Source organism: Carettochelys insculpta, chromosome 4 (assembly GCF_033958435.1).
Source record: "Carettochelys insculpta isolate YL-2023 chromosome 4, ASM3395843v1, whole genome shotgun sequence".
NCBI classification, from domain to species: domain Eukaryota; kingdom Metazoa; phylum Chordata; order Testudines; family Carettochelyidae; genus Carettochelys; species Carettochelys insculpta.
The window spans coordinates 75,190,200-75,218,134 of NC_134140.1; the positions used below are offsets into that span (position 1 = coordinate 75,190,200).

The 27,935-nt window shown below is 43.7% G+C and overlaps 1 protein-coding gene across 2 annotated transcripts in view; it reads left to right on the forward strand.

Annotated features, from left to right (window-relative positions):
- Positions 1–27,935, forward strand: part of FSTL5 (follistatin like 5) — a 655,002-nt gene that overhangs the window by 25,262 nt on the left and 601,805 nt on the right. For both annotated transcript variants that reach the window (XM_074991879.1, XM_074991878.1), the window contains exon 2: positions 24,808–24,841. In XM_074991879.1, the coding sequence (XP_074847980.1) occupies positions 24,808–24,841 (34 nt within the window). The remainder of the gene's footprint in view (positions 1–24,807; positions 24,842–27,935) is intronic.

The following is a 27,935-nucleotide window of genomic DNA, read 5'->3' on the forward strand; positions in this document are numbered from 1 at the left end:
AAACACATTTGGCTATGTCTACATTGTTGACAGAGAAACCTCGGCAGTACTTCTGTCAGCAGATCACATCTACATATTAGAGTGTCTCAAAAGAGCAAGCCACTCTGTTGACAGAGAGCAGCTGGACTGCCCTGTCCTCTCTTGACAGAATGGCTGACTGGGAACTCTGCAAACAGGGCTGCTTTGGGAACCAGAACCCCTCTCCGTCTACACGAGCTCTCTGACGAAACACTGTCGACAGAGGCATTATACCTAATCAGGGAGAAGTATAACCCAGCTGGCTGAACAGCTGAGTTTTAGAATCATAGAATCATAGAATCATAGAAGAGTAGGACTGGAAGGGACCTCGAGAGGCCATCGAGTCCAGCCCCCCTGCCCTCATGGCAGGACCAAGCACTTTCTAGACCATCCCTGAAAGCCATCTATCTAACCTCTTCTTAAATATCTCCAGTGATGGAGATTCTACCACCTCCCTTGGAAATTTGTTCCAGTGTTTGATCACCCTGACAGTTAGGAACTTTTTCCTAATGTCCAACCTGAACCTCCCCTGCTGCAATTTCAGTCCATTGCCTCTTGTTCTATCATCAGAGGCAAGGAAGAACAACTTCCCTCCCTCTGCCTTATGACACCCTTTTAAATACCTGAAAACTGCTATCATGTCCCCCCTCAATCTTCTCTTTTCCAAACTAAACAAGCCCAATTCTTTCAGCCTTCCTTCATAGGTCATGTTCTCTAGACCTTTGATCATTCTCATTGCTCTCCTCTGGACCCTCTCCAATTTCTCCACATCCTTCCTGAGCTGCGGTGCCCAGAACTGGACACAATACTCCAGCTGAGGCCTAACCAGCGCAGAGTAGAGCGGGAGAATGACTTCTCGTTTCTTGTTCACAACACACCTGTTAATGCATCCTAGAATCATGTTTGCTTTTTTTGCAACAGCATCACACTGTTGACTCATATTTAGCTTGTGGTCCACTATAACCCCCAGATCCCTTTCTGCTGTACTCACTCCTAGACAGTCCTTTCCCATTCTGTATGTGTGACACTGATTGTTTCTTCCTAAGTGCAGCACTTTGCATTTGTCCTTATTAAACTTCATCCTGTTTACCTCAGCCCATTTCTCCAGTTTATCCAGATCCTTTTGAATTATGACCCTATCCTCCAAAGAAGTTGCAACCCCTCCCAGCTTGGTATCATCTGCAAACTTTATAAGTGTACTTTCTATGTCAATATCTAAATCGTTAATGAAGATATTGAACAGGACCGGTCCCAAAACAGACCCCTGCGGAACCCCACTAGTTATACTTTTCCAGCAGGATTGAAAACCATTAACAACTACTCTCTGGGTATGGTTATCCAGCCAGTTGTCCACCCACCTTATAGTAGCCCCATCTAAGTTGTATTTGTGTAGTTTATTGATAAGTATATTAGGTGAGACCGTGTCAAATACTTCACTGAAGTCTAGGTATACCACATCCACCGCTTCTCCCTTATCCACAAGACTCGTTATTCTATCAAAGAAAGCTATTAGATTGGTTTGACATGATCTGTTTTTAACAAAACCATGCTGGCTGTTCCCTAGCACCTTACCATCTTCCAAATGCTTGCAGATGATTTCTTTAATTACCTGCTCCATTATCTTTCCTGGCACAGAAGTTAAGCTGACTGGCCTGTAGTTTCCCGGGTTATTCTTGTTCCCCTTTTTATAAATGGGTACTATATTTGCCCTTTTCCAGTCTTCTGGAATCTCTCCCATCTCCCACGATTTTCCAAAAATGATTGCTAAAGGCTCAGATACCTCTTCTATCAGCTCCTTGAGGATTTTAGGATGCATTTCATCAGGCCCTGGTGATTTGCAGACATCTAATTTTTCTAAGTAAATTTTAATTTGTTCTTTTCTTATTTCAACTTCTAAGCCTACCCCTTTTCCACTAGCATTCTCTACGTCAGGCATTCCTTCAGATTTCTCAGTGAAGACCGAAACAAAGAAATCATTAAACATCTCTGCCATTTCGAAATTCCCTGTTACTGTTCCTCCCTCCTCACTGACCAATGGCCCTACCCTCTCCTTAGTCTTCCTCTTGCTACCAATGTATTTGTAAAAATGCCTTCTTGTTTCCCTTTATGCTTGTACCTAGTTTGAGCTCATTTTGTGCCTTAGCCTTTCTAATCTTGCTCCTGCACGTTCGTGTTGTTTGCCTATATTCGTCCTTTGTAATTTGTCCTAGTTTCCATTTCTTATACGATTCCTTTTTTATTTTGAGATCATGCGAGATCTCCTGGTTAAGCCAAGGCAGTCTTTTGCCATGTTTTCTATCTTTCCTACACAGTGGGATAGCTTGCTTTTGGGCCCTTAATAATGTCCCTTTGAAAAACTGCCAACTTTCTTCAGCCGTTTTTCCGCTCAGTTTAGCTTCCCATGGGACCTTACCTACCAGCTGTCTGAGTTTACCAAAATCTGCCTTCCTGAAATCCATTATCTCTATTGTACTGTTTTCCCTTCTACCCTTCCTTAGAATTGTGAACTCTATGATTTCATGATCACTTTCACCCAAGCATCCTTCCACTTTCAAATTCTCAATAATTTCCTCCCTATTTGTTAAAATTAAATCTAGAACAGCTTCCCCTCTGGTAGCTTTTTCAACCTTTTGGAATAACAAGTTGTCTGCAAAGCAATCCAAGAATTTATTGGACAGTCTGTCCCCTGCTGTATTAGTTTCCCAACATATACCTGGATAGTTGAAGTCCCCCATCACCACCAAATTCTGGGCCCTGGATGATTTTGTTAGCTGTCTAAAGAAAGCCTCATCCACCTCTTCCACCTGGCTAGGGGGCCTGTAGTAGACAAACTCTCTTATCAACAAACTCTCAACAGAGCTCATTAACTGTGTAGATAACTGGGTGAGTTTTGTTGACAAAAGCCCAGTTTTATTAACAGAGGCCTCCCATGTAGACAAAGCCTTTGTGCGTAGATGCTCCGCGAGTTTTGTCAGCAAAATCCCAGTTTTGCTTACAAAACGCTGTAGTGTAGACACAGCCCCTGCTTGTTATCCTGTGTATTTACTGTCCTTGAGAAGTTCCTTGACAAATAAAAGTTTCAGACTGCACCCAGGCTGTTTACCCAGTTATAACTGAACAATAATAATGTCAGAATCCTTGAAAAAAGATTTATTTATGTTATATGACTAAGATATTATAGCTTTTACCATAGAGGAAGATTTTACTTGTGCAAAAGCATTTCAGTGTATTTAAATCTGTTCCTTTCCCATCCCCTGCTTTAAGATATACTGCAAGTAGCTAAGAACTCATGATGTGCTAGTGTAGCAATTTGTGTGGTCAGCCATCCATGATCTTTTCTAGTTCACAAACAAAGTGGAAAAATTGACATTTTCTCCACTTTCATCTACTGTGCTTTGAAAAGATAGGATTGAATAGAGCCTGTCTGGCACAAAAGACTGGCTTCTTTCTATTTCTAATGTGTTCTGCATTTCTACATTTCACTAGGGTAAGTAGGCTGGCAAAACATGATGCAACATAATATGATGCAATACTGTGCAACTCACTTGATTAAGTTGGCTGGAACATATATTAGATTCAAAACTATTTTGGTACATTGCTGCAGATGAGAAACCCTTGGGAAGCAGGATAATTTGTGCTGCTTGCAATTACTTGCAACCGTGGAAACTATTGTATGTTTTGAGTCACATAATCATTTTTGTGTTTACTTATACTGATCTATGAATATTTCTGTGAATGTAAAACCATCAAGTGAAAATTATTTTCTTTAATATTGCAATGCAGTAGTAGAGATTAATGTTATGATACATGTAACAATATCTCTTAGAGATACACTAACTTATTGTATATATGATTGTCTGTTTTAGTTACAGCATGGTAGCTGCTGACTATTTACGTGTAATTGTTAAAAAGATATATAATTAGTATGAAGCATTATTTTCTTAAAGTGGAACTCAAAGAACCAATTTAGGACCAGAGATCCATTCTTCTGTATAAACACATAAAAAATAGAAATGTTCTCTGCAAGTTAAAATAATAACTTGCTGACCTCTCTGGTGTGTGTGGGTTATGACAGCTGTGGCTGCTGGTGACTCCTGCCAAGCAATAGGTGAATGGAATTTTATCTGTCCCTGGAGGTTGTCTTTGCCCCTCAGGAGGTCTCTTCTTTGTCTCCTAAGAATGTGATCATAATATTATTTAAATATAGATTTTAAATACACAATATTCTTATTTCCATCTAATACCTGATTCCCCACTAACCTGTGTTCCTTTTGTTTGTTGCACTTCACAATTTAACCCTCATAATGGTGCAACACTCGTGATACTCAGTATTTAGGTAGTGAGAAATCTGATTTTATGCACTGTCACTGAAAGCTGTCTTTCTCTACATTTTAACTCTCTTTTTCCTTGTCAAAGGCATCAATAAGCAGAAAATGCCCTCTCACCAGAAGGAATAGAGAAGAATTACTGCATAAAGGCCAAGAGTTTTGCTTTTAAACTGATAACTCACAACTCTTTCTGGGTGAACCTAGCTTGTACATGTCTGGGAACTCAACTAGCACCAAGGATAGAATGCTAGGTGGCCTGCATTCTCCAGACTGTAGTGTGCTGTAAGGGAACCGAAACTGAGACTCATGTTCTTGCTTAGGGTTGGCCAAAAGTTTTTCAGGTGAACTATTTTTCCACCTGAAAATTGAAGTTTACTGATAGCATGTGTTTTTTTGGAAAATTTTAATTTTTATCGTTACTCTGAAAAATGAAAATCTTATCTAAACCAATTTCCTTCATCAACTCCTTTCCCCATTTTTAAAAAGGTGTTTTCCTGCCTGTAACAAGTCCAGAGATGCCCAGTCCCTTGGCCTAGGGCGGGCGGCAGCAAAAGGGGGTTAGAGCACCAGCCCGTACTCAGTTCGGGCGGTCAGCGGCTCACTGCTATAACACCATACAGGCCCCAGCCCTCGATCTAGGGCGGGGCCGCAGTTCACAAGAGTTGTATAGTTCTGGGCCCAGCCCTCAGTCCAGGGCAGGGCAGCAGTTCCCAGGTAATAGCACAGTTCTGGGCCCAGCCCTTAGTCCAGGGCAGGGTAGCCACACAAGGGTTAAGCACCGGCCCAGCCCTCAGTTTGGGGTGGGGCAGCAACACAAGGGTTTTCGCACAGGCCCAGCACAGGCTGGCCCTGTCAAGGAGGTGGGTAGGGGGTCGCAGGCCCTCCCACTCCACTGCGACCCGGCCCGGGGCCCTGGGGGTCGCTCACACACAACCACGGCAGTGGGGATCCAGACCGCAACACACTGCCATGGGTTCGTGAGCGTCATTCCCCGGGCCACTTCCTACCTCAACCTCTGCTGGCGGAAGGTCCCAGTCCATCTGGTCAAGGGGTCCCCCTAGGTCGGTCTCCTCCAGGTCATCCACCTTCAGGGGCTCCGGCCAATCGTCCATAACAATGTCATTGGGGTAGTCAGGCGGCGGTAACACAGGAGACCCGAGGCGATCCTGGGCCTGAGTGCTGTAAGGATCCGCCGGGACTCTGGGGCAGACCGCTCCTGGGGCTTCTTCCCAGGCAGGGGGTCTCCACCGGCGTGAAAGTCCTGGTAGGTCTGGGAAGTCCGGGTAGTCCCCTTGGGGCATATGGACCCGGGATTGCTTGGAGCCGCTGGGGGCTTGCTCCTCCGGCCTGGCTGGGCAGCAGCAGGCCCTCTCCCTTTGGCGCCGAGGAGCTCGTGCAGGCACGTCCTCCCTGCCCGGAGGCAGAGGCTTTAATAGCTCCTGAGCCCCGCCCTTGGCTCTTCTAGCCCTGGGGCCCGCCCTCTGAGGGGCAGGCCTCTGGTCTCCTGGCTCCGGCCCCGCCCACCAGGGCCTCTGCAGAGCCTCCTCTGCCTCTGGGTCTGCAGGCGGCCATACTGACTCACTACACTGCCCATCCTACACAGAGAAATGTGGAGCATGTCACACAGTCACACTCAGCCAATAGAAGCCCTTCTTATATAATTTTCCCCTTCCCATCGCTTTCAAAATGTTTTTTGTTATGTAGAAAATTCACTTTTAGTAAATTGACCGCTTTGCTTTCCTGCAAGGCCCTTGTGGCTTTCATCAGTGCTGAAATTGGGTCTTCATAATTTAGTCCATCTAGCCCAGTAGCCTGTCTGCCTACAGTGGCCAGTGCCAGGTGCCCCATAGGGGGTGAACCGAAGACAATGATCAAGCCATTTGTCTCCTGCCGTCCATCTCCAGCCTCTGACAATCAGAGGCCAGGGACACCATTCCTACCCTTGGCTAATAGCCTTTTATAGACCTAACCTCCATGAATGTATCTAGCTCTTTCTTAAATTCTGTTATAGTCTTAGCTTTCACACTCTCCTCTGGCAAGGAGTTCTACCGGTTAACTATGCGCTGAGTGAAGAAGAACTTTCTTTTATTAGTTTTAAACCTGCTACCCATTCATTTCATTTGGTGTCCTTTAGTTCTTGTATTATCGGTACAAGTAAATAACTTCTCCTTATTTACCCTCTGCACACCTGTCATAATTTTATATATCTCTATCATGTCCCCCCTCAGTCTCCTCTTTTCTAAATTGGAAAGTCCCAGTCTTTTTAGCCTCTCCTCATATGGGACCTGTTCCAAGCCTCTAATAATTTTAGTTGCTCTTTTCTGAACCTTTTCCAGTGCCAGGATATCTTTTTTTTAGGTGAGGAGACCACATCTGTACACGGTATTCAAGAAGTGGGTGTACCATAGATTTATACAGGGGCAGTAAGATACTCCTTGTCTTATTTTCTATCCCTTTTTTAATAATACCTAACATCCTATCTGCCTTTTTGACTGCATCTGCACACTGCATGGATGTTTTCAAGGAATTATCCATGATAACTCCAAGATCTCTTTCCTGATTAGTTACAGCTAAATTAGTCCCCATCATATTGTAAATACAGATGGGGTTATTTTTTCCAATGTGCATTACCTTACACTTATCCACATTACATTTCATTTGCCATTTTGTTGCCCATTCACTCAGTTTGATGAGATCTTTTTGAAGTTCTTCACAGTCTGCCTTTTCCTTGACTATCTTGAGCAGTTTAGTGTCATCTGCAAACTTTGCCACCTCACTACTCACCCCCTTCTCCAGATCATTTATGAATAAATTGAACAGGATTGTCCTAGGACTGACCCTTGGGGGACACCACTAGTTACCCCTTTCCCTTCAGAAAATTTATCATTTATGCCTACCCTGTGTTTCCTGTCTTTTAATAAGTTCTCAATCTATGAAAAGACCCTCCGTCTTATTCCATGACAACTGAATTTACATAAGAGCCTTTGATGAGTTACCTAGTCAAAGGCTTTCTGGAAATCTGAGTATAATATATTCACTGGATCTCCCCTGTCTGCATATTTGTTAACCCCTTCAAAGAACTCTAACAGATTAGTAAGACATGATTTCCCTCTGCAGAAACCATGTTGACTTTTGCCCATCAAATTATATTCTTCTATGTCCCTGACAATTTTATTCTTTACTATTGTTTCAATTTATTTGCCCGGAATTGATGTTAGACTTACCAGTCTGTAATTGCCAGGGTGAGCTCTAGAGCTCTTTTAAAATATTGGTGTCACATTAGCTATCTTGCTGTCATTAGGTACGGAAGCTGATCCAAAGCACAGGTTACAAACTAGTGTTAATAGTTCTGCAATTTCCCATTTGAGTTCTTTCAGAACCCTTGGGTGAATGCCATCCAGTCCCGGTGACTTGTTAGCATTACGTTATCTATTTGTTCCAAAACCTCCTCTAAATGACACTTCAATCTGGGACAGTTCCTCAGTTTCATTTCCCACAAAAAACAGTGCAGTTTTGGGAATCTTCCCAACATCCTCAGCCGTGAAGACTGAGCAAAGAAATCATTTATTCTCTCTGCAATGGCTTTATCATCCTTGATTGCTCCTTTTGTATTTGTATCATCAGGGGACCCCTGGTCTTTTAGTAGGCTTCCTGCTTCTATTGTATTTAAAAAACATTTTGTTATTACTTTTTGAGCTTTTGGCTAGCTGTTCCTCAAAATCTTTTTTGGCTTTCCTTATTACAGTTTTACACTTAATTTGGTAGTAGTAACAGAGAGAGAGCCATGCTAGTCTATATACTATGAAAACAAAAAAACAGTAAAGTAACACGGGATATAAATTATATCGGAAAGACAGAACAGGTCGTGCGGGTGGCGGAGTGGTACTATATGTGAAGGATAATATAGAATCAAATGAAGCAAAAATCCTAAAGGAATCAAAATGTTCCATAGAATCATTATGGATAACAATTCATTCCTCTAATATGAATATGGCATTAGGACTATATTACCGACCACCTAACCAGGGCGGTGATAGTGATGCTGAAATGTTGAGGGAGATTAGAGAGGCTATCAAAATAAAAAACACAGTAATAATAGGAGATTTCAATTATCCCCATATTGATTGGGTACATGTCACCTCAGGACGGGATTCAGAGATTAAATTTCTTGATGCCTTAAATGACTGCTTCTTGGAGCAGCTAGTACATGAACCCACAAGGGGCGTGTCAATTCTTGATCTAGTCCTGACTGGAACGCAGGATCTGGTCCAAGAGGTAACTGTTACTGGGCCGCCTGGAAATAGTGACCACAATATAATAACTTTTAATATTCCTGTGTTGGGAAGAACACCGCAGCGGTCAAACACTCCAGCATTTCATTTCAAAAAGGGGAATTACACTAAAATGAGGAAGCTAGTTAAACAGAAACTAAAAGGTAGAGTAACTAAACTAAAATCCCTGGAAGCTGCATGGACACTGTTTAAAGACACCATACTAGAGGCCCAACTTAAATATATACCCCAAATAAAAAAACACAGTAAGAGACCTAACAAAGAACCACCATGGCTTAACAGCCATGTTAAAAAGGCAGTGAGAGAGAAAAGGGCAGCTTTTAAAAAGTGGAAGTCAAATCCTAGTGAGGAAAATAGAAAGGAACACAAACACTCCCAAATTAAGTGTCATAATGTAGTAAGAAAAGCCAAAAAAGATTTTGAGGAGCAGCTAGCCAAAAATTCAAAAAATGATAGTAAAATGTTTTTTAAATACATTAGAAGCAGGAAGGCCGCTAAAAAGCAGTGGGGCCCTTGGACGATAAAGATATAAAAGGAGCAATCAAGGAAGACAGTGCCATTGCGGAGCGATTAAATGATTTCTTTGCTTCAGTCTTCACGTCTGAGGATGTTACAGAGGTTCCTAAATCTGAGCCAGCCTTTTTAGGTGACAAATCTGAGGAACTCTCCCAGATTGAAGTGACATTAGAGGAGGTTTTGGAGTTAATTGATAAGCTGAATAGTAACAAGTCTCCAGGACCAGACGGTATTCACCCAAGGGTTCTGAAAGAACTCAAATGTGAAATTGCAGAGTTATTAACAGTGGTTTGTAACCTATCCTTTAAATCTGCTTCAGTACCCACTGACTGAAAGACGGCCAATATAATGCCAATATTTAAAAAAGGCTCTAGAGGAGACCCTGGCAATTATAGACCGATAAGTCTAACATCAGTACCAGGCAAATTAGTAGAAACAATAGTAAAGAATAAAATTGCAAGGCACGTAGAAGAGCACAAATTGTTGGGCAAAAGTCAGCATGGTTTTTGCAGAGGGAAGTCGTGTCTAACTAATCTGTTAGAATTCTTTGAAGGAGTTAATAAACATGCGGACAAGGGGCACCCAGTGGACATAATATACCTAGATTTCCAGAAAGCCTTTGACACGGTCCCACACCAAAGGCTTTTATGTAAATTAGGCGGTCATGGGATAGGAGGAAAGATTCTTTCATGGATCGGGAATTGGTTAAAAGACAGAAAACAAAGGGTTGGAAGAGATGGTAAATTTTCACAATGGAGCGGGGTAACTAGTGGTGTTCCCCGGGGTCAGTCCTGGGACCGATCCTGTTCAACTTGTTCATCAATGATCTAGAAAATGAGGTAAGCAGTGAGGTGGCAAAGTTTGCAGATGACACCAAGTTGTTCAGGACAGTCAAAACCAAAAGGGATTGTGAAGAACTACAAAAAGATCTCAGCAAACTGAGTGATTGGGTAGCAAAATGGCAAATGAAATTTAATGTGGGTAAGAGTAAGGTAATGCACATTGGAAAAAATAACCCAAATTACACGTACAACATGATGGGGTAAAATTTAGCTACGACAGATCAGGAAAGGGATCTTGGAGTTATAGTGGATAGTTCTCTGAAGACATCCACGCAGTGTGCAGCAGCAGTTAGTAAAGCAAATAGGATGTTAGGAATTATTAAAAAAGGGATATATAATAAGACAAAAGATATCATACTTCCCCTATATAAAACTATGGTACGCCCACATCTTGAGTACTGCGTGCAGATGTGGTCTCCTCACCTCAAAAAAGATATATTGGCATTAGAAAAGGTTCAGAAAAGGGCGACTAAGATGATTAGGGGTTTGGAACGGGTCCCATATGGGGATAGGCTAGAGAGACTGGGACTTTTCAGTCTGGAAAAGAGGCGATTGAGGGGTGATATGATAGAGGTATATAAAATCATGAATGGTGTGGAGAAAGTGAATAAAGAAAAATTATTTACCTTTTCCCATAATACAAGAACTAGGGGACACCAAATGAAATTGATGGGTAGTAGGTTCAAAACTAATAAAAGGAAATTTTTCTTCACACAGCGCACAGTCAACCTGTGGAACTCCTTCCTGGAGGAGGCTGTGAAGGCCAGGACTCTATTAGGGTTTAAAAAAGAGCTCGATAAATTTTTGCAGGTTAGGTCCATAAATGGCTATTAGCCAGGGGTAAAGTATGGTGCCCTAGCCTTCAGTACAAGGGCAGGAGATGGATGGCAGGAGATAAATAACTTGATCATTGTCTTCTGTTCTCCTTCTCTGGGGCACCTGGCATTGGCCACTGTCGGCAGACGGGATACTGGGCTGGATGGACCTTGGTCTGACCCAGTATGGCCATTCTTATGTTCTTATGTACTTTAAAGACTAATAAAATAGTTTATTAGGTGAGCTTTCGTGAGACAGATCCACTTCTTCAGACCATAGCCATACCAGAACAGACTCAATATTTAAGGCACAGAGAACGAAAAACAGTAATCAAGGTTGACAAATCAGAAAAAAATTATCAAGGTGAGCAAATCAGAGAGTAGAGGGCTGGGTGTGGGGCAAGAATTAGATTAAGCCAAGTATGCAAAAGAGCTCCTATAAAGACCCAGAAGATTCGCATCCCAGTTCTAACCACATGTTAATGTGTCAAATTTACGATTTGGGGACAATTTATACCTCCAGGTTAGTGGAACTGCTATGGGCACCCTCATGACCCCAGAGTATGCTAATGTATTTATGGCTGACCTGGAACAACGATTCCTCAGCGGCCATCCCTTATTACCCCTCCTCTACTTACGATACATTGATTACATCTTTATGATTTGGAGCCATGATATACAGACTCTAGAAGAATTCCTTACACTTTAACAATCTGCACCCCACCAACTTATGCCTCGATTACTCCATGTGAGAGGTACATTTCCTGGACACTACAGTACAAATCAAGGATGGTTTGATTGGTACCACACTCTACCGGAAACCCACTGATTGCTATACTTACCTACATGCTTCTAGTGTCCATCCCACACCCATAACTATATCCGTTGTTGATCCTAAGTCTAGCCCTTCGGTACAATCACATTTGCTGTGATCCTACTGACAGAGACAGAAAACTACAAGATCTTTAGCAAATATTCATAAACCTGAATTACCCACCAGGAGAAATTAAAAAAATAAATCCACAGGACCAGACAAATACCCAGAGACCAGCTACTCCAAGATAGGCACAACAAAGCCAAGAACAGAACAACACTGGTCATTATCTACAACCCCCAACTCAAACCACTGCAATGAATTATTAAAGACCTACAACCTATCCTTAATCAGGATGCCACACTCCAGAAAGCCCTAGGTGACAGGCTTGTTCTCTCCTACAGACAACCTCCCAACCTTATGAGGATTCTCACCAACAGCCACAGTCTGTACCACAGGAACAGTCCTGGAACTTTTCCTTGCAACAAAGCCCTCTGCCAGCTTTGTCCACATATCTATTCTGGAGATACCATCACTAGACCTAACCAGGTTATTCACAGAATCACAGGCACATTCTCATGTTCCTCAACTAACATTATATATGCCATCATGTGCCAACAATGCCCAGATGCTTTATATATTGGACAGACTTCAAACTCTCTTAGACAAAGAGTTAATGGACACAAAACAAACATAAAAACACTCCTGATCCACAAAGAGCATTTTAATGGAGTGGGCCATTCTGTTAATGACTTAAAAGTCTGTGTTTTACTGAAGAGGAATTTTCATAACAGTCTTGAAAGAGAGGCTGCTGAACTCTCTTTTATATTCAAATTTGACACATTAACACGTGGTTTGAACCAGCATGTGAATTTTCTGGGTCATCATAGGGGCTCTTTTGCATTCTTGGCTTAATCTAATTCTTGACTCCTCCCACTCCCTGGCCCTCTACTCTCTGATTTGCTCACCTCGATGTTTTTTTTTCTTGTTTGTCAACCTTGATTACTATGTTTGATTCTCTGTGCCTTAAATATTGAGTCTGTTCTGGTATGGCTATGGTCTGAAGAAGTGGGTCTGTCCCACGAAAGCTCACCTAATAAATTATTTTGTTAGTCTTTAAAGTGCTACTTTATTGCTTTTTTGTTTTAATTTGGTAGTGTTTATGTTCCTTTCTATTTACCTCACTAGTATTTGCCTTCCACTTTTTGAAAGATGCCTTTTTATCCTTCACAGCTTGTTTTACATGGGTGTTAACCCATGGTGGCTCTTTCTTTGGTTTCTTAGTATGTTTTGTTAATTTGGGGTATATGTTTAAGTTGGGCCTCTATTGTAGCGTCTTTGAGAAGCTTCCATGCAGCTTGCAGAGTTTTTGTTCTAGTCACTCTGGCTTTTAATTTCTGTTTAAATAACCTCATCATTTTTGCATAATTCTCCTTTTGGAAATTAAATGCTGGAGTGGTGGACTATTGAGGTGTTCTTCCTACCACAGGAATATTAAATATTATTACATTATGATCACTATTTGCAAGTGATCCTGTAATAGTGACCTTGTGGACCAAATCCTGTGCTCCACTCAGTACTAAATTGAGAATTACCTCTCCCCTTGTGGGTTCCCATACGAGCTGCTCCAAAAAAAAGTCATTAACGGCATCGAGAAATCTTATTTCCATATCTCGTCCTGATGTGACATGTAGCCAGTCAATATGGGGATAATTGAAATCCCCCATTACTACTGAGTGCTTTATTTTGGTAGCCTCTCTAATCTCCCTCAGCATTTCAACATCACTATCACTCTCCTGATCAGGCAGTTGATAATATATCCCTACTGTTATCTTTGTAGCAGAGCTTGGAGTTACTGTCCATAGTGATTCTAGGGAACATTTTGATCCATTTAAGATTCTTGTGTCATGTAATTCTATGCTATCTTTCACATACAATGCCACTCCACCACCCACACAGCCCATTCCATCCTTCTGATCTATTTTATATGCTGATATGATTGTGTCCCATACATTGTCTTCATTCCACCAGGTTTCCATGATGCCTATTATGTCAATTTCCTCCTTTAATACAAGGTAGTCTAGTTCACCCATCTTATTAGTCAGACTTCCAGCATTTGTGTAGAAGCATTTTAAATGCTTATTTGTCTTTCCATCCCAGATGTATTAGATTCTTTTATACTTGAATGTTTGTTGAGTCTAGCCCATTGTTTGATATCTGCCCTCCTCTCTTTTTTACTAAGCCTAGAGTATCTCTATTGATGGATTCTCCTCTAAGAGGAGTTTCTGTCCGATCCATGTGCTCCACTGCACCAATTGGCTTTCCCCCATTTCTTAGTTTAAAAACTATTCTATGACCTTTTTAATGTTTAGTGCCAGCAGTCTGAATCCCCTTTGACTTAGGTGGAGCCCATCCTTCCTGTGTAGGCTCCCCCTCTTCCAAAAGTATCCCCGGTACTAATAAATTTAAACCTCTCCACCCTACACCAACTGCAGCTATCTGTGTGTTGATACAACTTTACCATCATTCAGCTCTGAACCTTTCTGTTAGAAGCAGGTCCTGCTTAATAGAGATTCTTCTTTAGGAGTCTGATATAAATTTGTGGAAGTTTCAGTTAAAGTACCCCTCTGCTCCACTGAGGTAGTTCTAAATTTATACCAGTGGAATGAGAGTAGATTATGTCCTTCAGAGGACTGAAAGAAAATATAATCTACACCAATTTAGAATGCCTTAAATGAAATTACGATTTAGTTTATACTCATGTCAAAAGGGTTTACATCAATAGAACTACAGGCTGAACTGCTCAGCACCCTTGGGACCTGAACAGTGCCAGACGAGAGAATTTGCCGGACCACGGGAGGTCAATATTGTCTAGCACATTACAAACAGTTCCACTGCTGACTGGGCTCCTAAAAGACATTTAGGTGTAAATTACAGTTAAATAACAGCACAGAACCATCAGAGCCAGGACTGGTGACTGTAAACAAACTTTATGGGACCACAGGAAACTTGGCCGAAACCATTACAAGTGGTCATCTGGTTACCTAAAATCATACCAAAATAGGGATGTTGCGGGACAAGAAAATTCCAGATTAGAGAGGTTCAGCTTGTAAAATGAGATTAGAAGATTTACCTTGGAATTTCACTTACATGTTGAAAATTTCAGGAAATGCCATCCTATTGTATAGATTGTTAGTTAACCATGTTATCTGACAGTTTGTGTGTGTACACTACAAAAATAACTTCAAAGTTGCTTACTTCAAAGTACAACTTAGAAGTAAGCAACTTCGAAGTTGGACATCTGCACACACCCTACTTTGAAGTTAAACTTTGAAGTAGGGCACTACTCCATTCTGGAAATGGAGTAAGGACTTCAAAGTTGGACTCCCTAGTTCAAAGCGGACTTCAAAATTAACTTTGAAGTTAGGCACTACTTTGAAGTAGCCAACAGATAATCTACACACATTTTCCCTTACTTCCAAAATGTGTGTAGACTCTTTGTTGGCTACTTAGAAGTAGTGCCTAACGTTGAAGTTAATTTTGAAGTTAATTCCTAGTGTAGATGCACTATTTAAGGTCCCATATAGCATTCTTTTATTTTGCAATTAAGACTGAAGTACATTTTCTAAGTCGTTTTTAATGGGGCTTTTTTACCACACTGAGAGCAAGATGTTAAAGAGAAGGTCTTGACTGCCCCACCCAGGCACATGTGCAAAGCCTGCACAATCTGGAGGCAGGGCTTTGAAAAGGGGAGCAGAGCAGCTTGAAGGCAGGCAATGGAAGGATCAATTGGGTGCTCTGAAGAACAAATACTACCCAGGGTCTCACTGCTTGAAACCTGACACCACAAACCTGTGCAAATTCACAAAAGAGACCTCCATCCCCACAGGAAGGACATTACAAGTAAGAGACCCCCTAAATGAAGGCCCAGCCCTTAAATTCCGTGTGTTAAACCCTTGAGTCATTAGCAGAGAAATACAGCACTCCGGTTCAAAAGGGAGATGATCCACCAACCCCTGTCTGACCACAAGCGATCAGTGCTGGTGAATGTTCACTTTATATGCAGCTATATGCAGTACATTCAAAATGCACATCAGTGGTCCCCAAAATGTTAGGGAGGAGGAAGGGAATGGGTGAATGGGGGACTGGACCAGCCCCCCACTGGAGCAAAGAGGAAGTGACCCCTAGCTCCAATCTGTCTCTCACTCTGCTCTGGCCATGCCCCACAGCTATGGCCCTGGTTCAGCCTGTGGTTCAGCCCCAGATGTGGCTCAGGTGCCGACCCCTGGCTCCTGGTCTGGCCACAATTTCACACCCATCCATAGCCCCAGCTAAAGCCCAGCCCTGGCTCTGTCCCTGCCACAGGTCTACTTCCTGCCACAGCACCTTCGCTGTCCCTCACCCCCACTCCCATCCCAACACAGATGCAACTCCTGCTCCGTTCCCAGCTCCTGGCCCTGGAACATGACTGGGGGCTTTCAGATAGACAGGGATAATGAGAGACATGATGTAAAACATTTGGGGACCACTGCTCTAGATTGATGCAACTTAGAAACAATCCTTGTTACTGTCGAAGTCATTAGCAAAACTTTCACTGGAGCAGTATTAGTCCCATAAGGAAAAAGAACATACAAGGAATGATTACTCCCCAGCTGCCAGCAGGAAGTTATCTTAGAAAAGAGAGAGTTTTAAAGTAAAAATAATAAATGTGTTTGGTATGATATAGATGAGAAAGCACAGTGAAGTTAACAGTGGATAGAAGTTTTGTCTATACTAGAATAATCAAATAGTCTGTGAGTGCTGTGTTCATTTTGTTCCCGACAGTTGTGAGATTCCCAGTGACTTTTTAAATAAGTATGTAGGAACACAAAATTAGCTTTAGGCAGTGAAGTTTTGCCATTGCTAATAGGCAGAGATGTGTGTTAAGTCACATTGTAAAATGGGTTTTTGGCTTGCGGGAAAAAACAATGTTAGAAGGGGACTTTGTATGCTGGAATCTAGATAAAAGTATATTGCACTAGGAGATTCTGCTTCTAATTCCCCTCCCTCTGCCTATGACATATATATTGTAGGCTGTGTCTACATGGGAAGCATCTGTCAACAGAAGTGTCTGTGGGATGTGCCAGCAAAACTTCTGTTGACAGATTGCATCTACACACAAAAACAGATCAATATTTTGATCTTCCCTGTTGACAGAAAGTGGCCATCTTCTCTGGTCACTTTATCGACAGAACTGGCCCCAAAACCCTGGAAGGCATGCATGCATGGAGAGAAAGGTCTTCCAGGACTGCTGGCCCCATGCCCTTAAAGCGCCCCCCACCACACACACCTGACCCATGTTCCCTGCCATGCGCATGCTTGCCTACCTCCTAGAGGGAAAGAAAAGCTGCTGCAGGGCTCCAATGCTGTTTGTGAGAGACCAAGTACTTTCTAAAATACTGCCATGTCAGAGCAGTCCCCAGATGTGCCCTGGACAAAGGACCAGCTCCTACTGGGTCTGACCCTGTTCCTGATGGTCATCTTCCACCGCATCTGGGGAAATGACCCTGAGGGGTGTCTCACAGAGCGTGCCGATGGAGTCGCAGTGCCTTGGCCACCTTCACCCCTTTGGGAGCTCAGATGGTCTGACGGTACCTCTCCAGCTCCAATTGGTGCGATTGGCTGGTAATGAGTCAATGGGAAGACCACCAGTAGATACAGAACTTCTGGATGGAGAAGGAGACCTTTCTCAATCTGTGCACCTGGCTCACCCCTGCTCTCTGATGACAGGACACCAACATGCAGCCCACCATTCCCCTCAAGAAGAGGGTTGCCATCACCCTGTGGAAGACGGCCACCCCCAACAGCTACCACTGTGTGGGCCACCAATTTGGCAATGGGAGGTCTACCGTTGGGGCTATATTATACAGGTAAGGCACCCTCATGCCACAGGCCTTGTATGGGAGAGGGGGTAAAAGTGATATGGGGCACAGGAGAGGGGAGATGAAGGTGATAGGGACAAGGGGAAAGGAGCAAAAGGATAGGGGAAAGGGAACAGGGGCATGGGGGAGCGGGGCATGGAGCTTGCTGGGACCCAGGGGCTCTATCCTCCCCACAACTGGTCTCTCATGGGCATGTCTGGTTTCCTCCCTTTGCAGGTGGTATGGGCCATCAACATGATCCTGTTCTGGAGGCTCATCTGCATCACCGACATGGACACCCTCACAGCCGGCTTTGATGCCCTGGTCTTCCCTGACTGTTTTGGGGCACTGGACATGACACGCATCCCCATCTGAGCCCCAGATCAAAGTGCTGGATGTTACATCAACCACAAGGGCCATCACTCCATCATCATTCAGGCCTGGTGGACCACCACAGACATTTCCCGGATGTCTGTGTCAGGTGGTTAGGTCACACCCATGATGCCAAGATGTTGTGGAACTCCAGCCTTTCTGGAGGATGGTGATGGGAACCTGTGTCCCCCACTGGAAGCTGGCCATCGGGTGGAGCTGGCCATGGATGTGCCATCATGCATGGTGAGGGATGCAGCTTACCCACTTATGCCGTGGGTGCCACCCAGGATTTGTTTAGCGCCTGCCTCACCCAGGTACAGAATCTTGTAGAGTGGAGCAGAAGGGGGAGGACTTCCTACAGGGGTGGATGGCAGAGGTGGATGGCAGAGGTGCCTTTGAGCAGCCAGGTGTGGCACCCAGCTGCCAAGTGCACAGGGACAGGGTATGCATCCAGAAGGCCTTACAGAAGAGCTTCGCCCATGGCCCCCAATGACTTTCCCAGGTCCACAGCCCTTCTCCCTCCCCACTGGAACCCTTTCCCTTGCTCATTCCCCACCAATCCCAAAATCCTTTACTTAACAAATTAGAACCATGTATATAATAAAGATCTGAAAAACAACTATTTATGCTGTGCTACTTGACTGTATACAGGGAGAGCTTGGAACAAGGGTTGGAAGGGCATCTCAACAGGGTTGAGGGGGCGAATGGGTGTGAGCCACATTGGCTGTGGGATCCTCTCCTGCCCCAGGTTTGAGGTCCCTGTTAGCACTGAGGTGGGGCTGAGAGCTCAGGGAGGTATGACAGTAGGAGGGGTTTGGCTGGGTCAGGCTTGGTGGGGTGACTTGGGGGGCAGGGGCACCAGCCATGGCCAGTGCCCAGTGCTGCAGGTCCTGCAGCAACATGTGGAGTGTTTGCTCTGGGGGAGCAGGGACAGGGATGGGAGGAGCAGGGTTGGGAAGGAAATCAAAGGCGGTGGTAGAAAGGGGAGTGGCGGGGCAGTGGGCATGGCAGCCCAGGCCACCCTGGCCCTAAGATGTCTAGGAGATGGTCAACCTGGGCCAGCCACTGGTCTAAGGCCCACACCCATGCCTGATGCCACTCCCCCTCCCACCACATCTGTTGATCAGCAATTACATTTTGCTGCCAGAGGGCGGCCACCATCACCCATTGGCTGTCATCATTCAGTTAGAGACAGACCCTCTAGTCATGGGCACAACCTCATTGTGGTGGGGTGCCCTCTCTCTGTGGCATTGCTTTCAGGTCACCTGGCTCTGTCTCCTTGCTGGGGCTGCCTGGCTGGATGGTGGAGCTGGCCTGCCCTTGGACAGAGATGGTGAGTCCTTCCTGCAAGCACGGCCCTGAGGCCCTGTCCCTCACCCCCTGTGCCCCAGCCCACACCAAGCAGCAGACCCCCCCTTCCCCCGAGCTGTGGGATGGAGCTGTCCTGGCTGCACATATAACCTTGGGTGGGCATTTCATTTCCCTTCTCCAGTGCCTTAAATTTAAAAAAAAATCCCATAGAAAGGTATCTGGACACCCAGAGTTCGGTATCTAAGGATTTTCAGCGAGGATTGCACAGGGTCAGCTTCCTTATAGTCAAATCCCAAAAGAAACAAATGTAATCAAATAACTTTATGAAATCTATGATGAAGAAACAAATCTAATTTTGCAACATAACATAAATATTTTATAACTCCACAGATAGGTCTTGACAGTTACAATAAACAAAAAAGGGAAACAAAAATAAATCTTGAACACTTCTGTCCACACCAAACACAGAAAGCATAAACAGAGATCCCAAAAGCTTGGGTTTAGTTCACGTAAGTCTAAATTAGTGTCTTTGATCACCAAATCTGTACAATTTGCTGAGTCTGAACCATTTTCCCTCCACTTGCTTGTATGACTCTTCAGTTGGGATCCCTGCAGATTTGCCTTCACTGTGGATCACTGCTAGACAGCCAATGAACAGATTAAATGGAGTGACTGGTTAGTCACAAGCACAAGAACACAGGTTTACGGAGTGTGGAGTTCCTGGAAACAATGACCCAGACACATCTCACTCCTGTTCCCCTGTAACAGAGAGGTAGCCATGCTAGTCTATATACTATCAAAACAAAAAAGCAGTCCAGTAGCACTTTAAATACTAACAAAATAATTTATTAGGTGATGAGCTTTCGTGGGACAGACCCACTTCTTTCGACCATAGCCATACCAGAACAGACTCACTATTTAAGGCACAAAAAACCAAAAACAGTAATCAAAGTGGACAAATCAGAAAAAAAATATCAAGGTGAGCAAATCAGAGAGTAGAGGGGCAGAAGGCGGGGGGGTGAGAGTCAAGAATTAGATTAAGCCGAGTATGCAAATGAGCCCCTATAGTGACTCAGAAAATTCCCATCCCAGTTCAAACCACGTGTTAATGTGTTGAATTTGAATGTAAAAGAGAGTTCGGAAGCCTCTCTTTCAAGAGTGTTGTGAAAATTCCTCTTCAGTAACACGCAAACAGTTAAGACATTAACAGAATGGCCCCTATGCTCCTGTAGGGGTCTCTTAAAGAGATATCTCCTTTTTAGCTGCATGGCTTACACACATTCCCATGTCCCCTGCATGGCAGGCCATGCCACATGGGGATCCTGTGGTGTCATGGGGCTTGGGCTGACCACTGCACCCCCCATCCGATGGTCTAGCAGCATAGGGGGATCTTCCAGCCATGGAGCAGTCTCCTCATTGGGGTAGATGAGCCAGGTGCAGCCAGGGACTCCCCCCTGCATACATGCAACCATTGCTGCTGTCCACAGCAGCAGGTCCTGCCTGTCGGCTGTGGGCATGCCCACTATGGGGGGGGTTTGTGGTCCTCAGTGGTGTGCCCAGGGTCAGGTCATAGAATGTGCAGCCAGGCTGGCTCCCAGAAGGTGGCCCTCTCCAACTTGTTCCTGGGGCTCATGTGGTCTGTAGTGGTTCTGGTGCCTTGGGGCCACCCACAACATTTAGGTGGGATACGTGCCACGTACATGGGCACATGTGCCTGGCCCACAGTGCAAGATCCTGGCCCATCCTGGCAAGATCCACAACATACCCTGTGTGCACCCCACTCCCCTGCCCCAGCATGTGCAATCCCTGGCGTACTCACCAGATGCCCCCCTGAACAGGTCTGGAGAGGCCTGTGCTGAAGTTGTTGTGCTGGAGGGTCCCAACTCCCAAGTGATGACTAGGGTCCACTTGCTGGACTCAATGTCCAAGGTCTTGTCCTCCTGTGGCTCTTGTGGTGTGTGCTGGGACACCAGCTGCATTGGGGAGGGCCTCCTCCCCCGTGTCCAGGATCTCGCAGCGAGGGACACCATCATCACCCCCACCCCACCCAGGAACTGGTCCAGTTCCCTGGAATAAAAGCAGCTGGCATCAAGGTCCCCAGCCTCTTCTATTTGTCCTGGGTCCACTTGTAGCCCTGGTGGAACTCTTTGCATTTTTCCCACATTTGCTCAAGGGTGAAGGTGGGGTAGATGCACTCCACTAGGACTCTGGTGATGTGGGTGTAGCCGGGGGCATTCTCGCACTTCGCAGTGGGGTCAAGGAGGATGGTCTCCTTGGTCCAGAGGGCCGGTAGGTCTTGGATCTCTGGGGTGGACCACAAGGGGGCCCACCTCTTGATTCCTGGGGTGGGTCCTGGGAGCCCTCCCCATCATCCCGTGAGGGTACAGAAGAGTCACGAGCAGCTTGGAACATGTTTTTTAAAGTCCGGTAAGTGGCTGCTGGGGCGTGGTGCTGATGGAGTGCAGCCGCACCCTCAGCTTCCTGCCACATGGTTTCTGGGGCTGCCTGTGCCTTTAAAAGTGGATGGCGGTGAGATTATAGAGCCCTGCTTGTGATGAAGAAGTTGCCTCCTGGCTCCAGCTGGCCAGTGCCACAGGGGATCCCTCTGTTGACAAAAGGAGCCCCAGAATATCTACACAGCATGTTCGTCAACAAAACACTGTCAACAGAGGTGTTATACATGAATGTAGAGAGGTGTAATGCTGCTGGGAGATGTGTCAAGTTTTGTTGACAGACTGTTGACAAAGCACATTTGGCATGTAGACACAGTTTTCCCCCAAAAAAGCCCAGTTTTGCTGGGAAAATACTCCTCTGTAGCCATAGCTGTAATGTTTAGCTTGTTCATGACTGATATAAATGAATTTTATATGCATACCGCAGTAATAGGAACCTTAGAAATCCTTTAGATAGGTATTTGGTAAATGTTATAGACAGAGTAATGCAATTGGACTATAAGTGTAATCAACCAAATTTATTTTTTCTGGGAAACACAAACACAAAGTCCCTGACATAGTGGTTACATTTAGTGTCTCATTTCTAGTTGTATAAAATTTGCAAAAAAAAACAAACAAAAAACCAAAAAACCAAAAACCCTTATGTATCATAACTATTTTACAAATATTGTAAATATTCCTACATTCCAATAAAAACAAGCTCATGATGAGGTATTTTGTGTTAACTAATTCTCAACACACATCACTGGTAGATACTAAACCAACCAACCAACCAATCAATAAAACCAAAACACCAATCCCCAATCTACAAAAACCAGAGACTGACTGCAGCAAACATTTCATTTAATAAGAATGGTTGCAAATTTGGGGAACAGATCTTCATCAGGTCACACCTCCATTGAAGAAAGTTGAGGATATACCTCCTTTTTAAACTCTATTTCACTAACCAGTGATTTTTCTTTATTATGCTCATACTTCGGATAAAGTTATTTGGGTGTTTAGTGACTGTATGCAGTTCTATGTATGTACTTATTAGGCATTTTCTTTGAGTTATGTACATTTAAATTCTTATGTTATATGGACTTCAACACTACTAGAGAAGTAACTTGTCAATCAGAAAGTAAAATATACTTAAATATTAAATTAGAAGAATACAGTATGGTAGGACTTAATGCTTGAGTGAGAAATAATGCTTTCTTAATTGCTAGCCACCCAACAAAATGTGAGTCAAGCAGAAAAACAAGTCTAAATGAATTAACAGAGGACCTGTCTACCTTCACTTTTGTTTCAAATAAATGAGAGAGGGTCCTTTGATAAGTTAATTCCATGATTGCTGAGAGTGTTTTATAACTGGGAGAATTCCATAGCTTGTTTTACCCTTTTCTTTGTTCCTTACCAATGATTTATTATTAATACTAGGTGCATGGCTTAAACTATTTACCAAGAATATTCCAAAGAGAAAAATAAAAGTCAGAAAGATGCATGCCACTTAGCCTTGTGTTTCTGTATTAATATGCCACCCTTAGCCTTCAAATTGATTTTTTTCACTAAGGATATTGCTTTATTATATGAGAACATAAAACATAAATGGGAAAATACTTCAGAAAAATTCAGAAATATCTGCTCAAATGAAAACCAAACAAATAACCATGAATTCAGTTCAGCTGCATTCACAGCCCTCTCTGTTCATTCTCCACAAATAGCAGTATGAGAAATTTGTAATTGTTCGCAGACGTGTTTGTGGCAAGTGAGTGTCTTGTGAATACTCATTTTAATACATGGTTGTGGGAAGTGCTCATGAAGACATATTTAAATCTCTTTGATGTCCTTCATTTTTGTTGTAGATGTTTTACTAATTAAATTGATAGACCAAAAAAACCCAAAACCTGATTAAAGGAAATAGCTTTTTACATTATAAAATAATGAATGGTCCAGCTACCCCATCCAACATATGAAAAAGAGCTTTGCAGGATTAAAAACAATTTGCTGATTTTTATATGGAAAATGAGAGAAGATAGTGTAAATCTAGTGGAACGTGAAAAGGCAATTACTCTCTCCCCCATGAAAGGCTGAACTGCAGTTTTTGGCTGACTGGAGACTAATACTTTTGTAGATAGCTGAACCCTTCCATCTCAGCCAGTAGAATTACATGAATTCCAGCCCCAGAATCAGGAAGGCAGGAGGATAAAGTAGCATGTGTCTGGTGCCCACGAGAAAGGTAGATGTATTTGCCACTCTCTAAATCCGGGGAGAGGAAAGGAAACTCCTGAGATATACCCTGGAGGAAATTAAATGCTACTTCTGATAGGCTATGTCTGCACTTCGAAGAAGGGGGCAAGTGTAGACGTAGCCATAGAGTTCTATTTGTGGATGTATCCACCATGGTTAGGTGTCCTTATTTGTCTGAGAGCTTGCCTCTAGGGTCTGGTGTGGTTGTCACAGCTGCTATAACTAATCAGTTATTGTTCAGCGCTATGTACAAAAGTTCAGGCCTGTCTCTGTCCATGGGGAGGCAGTACTTACTTCTCCTATAAGGGCTGTTCATTAACCAAACTAATTACTTGAAATGACAAGAAAATATCCCTTGAGGGCAAATTATTTTATAATTACCCATTATGGGCTGTTTTGCACCTTTCTAAGGTGCATCAGTATTGGCTACTGTAAGAGACATAATATCAGACTAGTGCGTTCCTTATTTTTGTGTTTCATCAGGGAGTAGAAACAATACTATATGATTTAGGTGGCCAGATCCATATCACACAGGCTGACGGGCAATACTTGAAGAAACAGTGGAAGTATATAGGTGGAAAGATATAGATGGAGAACAATGCAAAGTCTAAAATATTTATGAAGTGTTAAGCAGACAATTGCTGATAAGACTCAATATAAACAGAATATATTCCTTTGTGTACTATTCACATAGATTTAGTCTTCTAAGTATGTCCACCTTAACTCACTTCCTCTGCTTATTCAAAAAAAGAGATCTGCTACAGGCTTTTATTAGTTGATTAAGTTTTACAAAGACACCAACAAATGTTACTATTTAAATGGTGCTGTTCTTAGTGGGATAAACCTTTTTCTTTTTAATTTGCTAATACATCTAATACAGTTAATGACACACTGTTCTTTCTATTTTTTAATTCCAGCAAGAAAAGAGTCAAGAAAGTTCAAGAACTAAAGGTAAGCAGTAGCCTTTTTTAAAATGTAGAATTAATTTTAATGCCACTATCAAGAGCCTAATCTTCATACATGTTTAAAATGCTCCACATGTTATTTACTGAGCATTTCACTGTAATGTAAAACCAAAGCAAAGAAACTTAGTATGACAAATGTACATAGAAAATATATGTGTAACCTGTCCCACAGTTCACAATTTCTATATTTCCAAACCTCAATCTACCTCTTTAGGAAATTATACTATTTTACATTTTTGGCATGTAAGTACTGCTTTATATTAATTAACTACAGTTTTCCTATATGTCAGTGTTTATGCTCTAGATAAAATGTAATGTCCGTGTAAAAAAACATGAGGCATGGAAATGGAAAGACCTGGACCAAAAATTGTTCAGTCTGACTGATGAATGTGGAGCAGAGCAGGGAGCATAACATGGTTTCCCTTTCTGATCCACTCCATGGGGCCTCTGCAGACAACCAGACCAGTTGCAAAGGGGCAGAAAAGTGGCCATGTTCTGCCAAATTCTCCTGCTGTTAAATTCAGGGGACAAACTCAAGAGTTACTTCAGCTATTGCCTAGCTTTGCTACTTTTGTGCACTGATTACCAGCTCTGGAGGCAGTGGCAGTTCAGGAACCCTTCTCAGGCTCCTTCTCCACATGCCACCTCCCATCAGAGGTAACATGGTAATGAAGCAATTCGAAGCAGGCTAATGAGGCACTAACGTGCATATTCAGCACCTCATTACCATGATGGCAGCTGCACAAATTTCAAAGTGCAGACTTTGAATTGCAGATTGACAGTGTAGATAGGGGCAGCTTCAAAATAAGCACCCCACTTCGACATTCCCTTACTATGATCTAGTTCTGTGGGATGGGGGTTAACATGTGTAGAAGCAGCCTTTGTCTTTTACTTGCAGCAACTGTGTTGTGGAGGAAGGAGCAGATACTATCACATATATAAGGCACCTCCATGTGGAATATCCACTTTGCTTCTTTGAGGTTTCAGGATATCCATGCACTTCTGGGATTTGAACCCTTTGGAATTTCCACATGAGGGAGCAGACACCTCTCCTCTGGCACAAGAAGTGTAAAGAAATTCTGTGTGTGAAAAACCTGAGTTGCCAACCTAGGTTCCAATATGGGTTATTTCCACATGTAATATATACTGTAGTAGTACCCACCAGGCCCATCCCCATTGGGGAAGGAATTGAACAAGTATTTGGAAATAAGAAAGTTCCTGACCTGAACACTTAGGCTGTTTCTACACAGGCTGGCATGGTAATATACGGCCCAAAATATGCTCATTTGGAGTCCAGAAGACTGTTCTTCCAGACTCCAAAATGCCATTTAGAAGCACGGCTCCTGGGGCGTCTTCCGGAAGGAAGTCCTTCTTCCGGAGGCCCCTTCTTCCCAAAAATTTTTGGGAAGAAGGGGCCTCCGGAAGTAGGACTTCCTTCCAGAAGCTCCCCAGGGGCCCTGCTTCTACACTGCATTTTGGAGTCCAGAAGAAGGGTCTTCCACGCTCCAAATGATGTGACCATAGGCTATGAGACGCGGGGAATTTGCATCCGCACCTCATTAGCATATTTCAGGCTGTGTATTACCATGCCACTTTCGAAGAAAGTGACCTGTGTAGAAAAGGCCTTACAGTGCAAATGCAAGACAAAAGAGAAATGGTGAGTACAACACAGGGTGGGTGCAAATAGCGTTCAGATCATTCAAATCCAGTAGCTGCCTAATCATTATCAAATTTTTGAAATCTTTACAGTAGCAATGATTTCTAAGGATGTGTTTGAGGGGAGACAGATTTTTTCAGGGACCTTTTTCCAGGAATAAGGAATTGCAAGAGGAAGAACAAAACAGTTCTTGTTGGAAAGCTTGTCCCCTGGCTAATGCAGGCTGACATTACTTAGGCTGCGGCCAGCTATGGTAACGTGGCACTTCAGAATATGCTAATTAGGTGCTACCATGAATATGCAGTGCCTTATTAACACAATGGTGGCCACATGTGCCTTCGAAACGGCCAGTTTCGAAACGCACGCCGCCCGTGTAGCTGGGGGCCTTTCAAAACAACCCCCCTGATTTCGAAAGCCCCCTTTTCCCAAAACCAAATGGGAAGAAGGGGCTTTGAAAATTGGGGACCATTTCAAAAGGCCTCTGGCCAGCGTGCATTTGGAAACCAGCAGTTTTGAAGCATGCGCAGCTGCTATTATGCTAATGAGGCACTGTATATTCATGGCAGCACCTCATCAGCATATTCTGAAGTGCCACATTACCATAGCCCCTTAGAAAGGAGGGGCTAGTGTGGCCACAGCCTTAGACAGGCAGGCATCAATGCAAAAGGGCTAGAAGTAATTCACTTTGATAAGAAATATATTGACTTTTCTATCTAATAATGTTTTCTGCTGTGTTATCATCAGCGCTCCTTTGTGCTGGCACCTCAGCAGCCACATCAGTGAGATCTCGAGCTGGGTGGCAGGGGATCCCACCAGCTCTGCATCTAAGAGCTGGCTGGGTGCTGAGCCCCACCAGCAACTCCAGGTCCAGGGACCTGTCTGGGGCCTGGAGAACCCAGCAACCCTGGAGCTGGCAGCTGGTCAAGGTGCAGAGCCCAGCCAGCTGCTCCAGCCCTAGGGACCCAGCTGGGGCTGGAGGAACCCTGGCAGCACCAGGGCTGGGAGCCACCTGAAAGGTCCAGCCCTGTGGAGTGTCTGGGGAATGGGATTCCTGGTAGCCTTGCAGTGGGTAGCTGGCTGGAGTGCACAGCCTTGCTAGGAGCCCTAGCCCAGGAACCCTGTGGGGTGGGAGAGGAGTGATGAGACAGCTGAGTACGTGCTCCTCTTTTTTTCCAAAATACCCCACTGGTTCTCATAACAACATTTTTTTGCTGTATCCATATTGCACTTACTTTTTTATGCCACCTGAGGAAATTTTGCCGTGACAGAAAAAGAATATGAAACATGACACAGTGAACAAAAAGAGAAAACACCAAACAATTATTATAAGTCAAGGCCCAAGGTAATAAATTCTTATTTATGTATTGTACATGCAGTTTATTATAACAACTCCAAACAGTACTATGCAGTATTAGTAAAAATC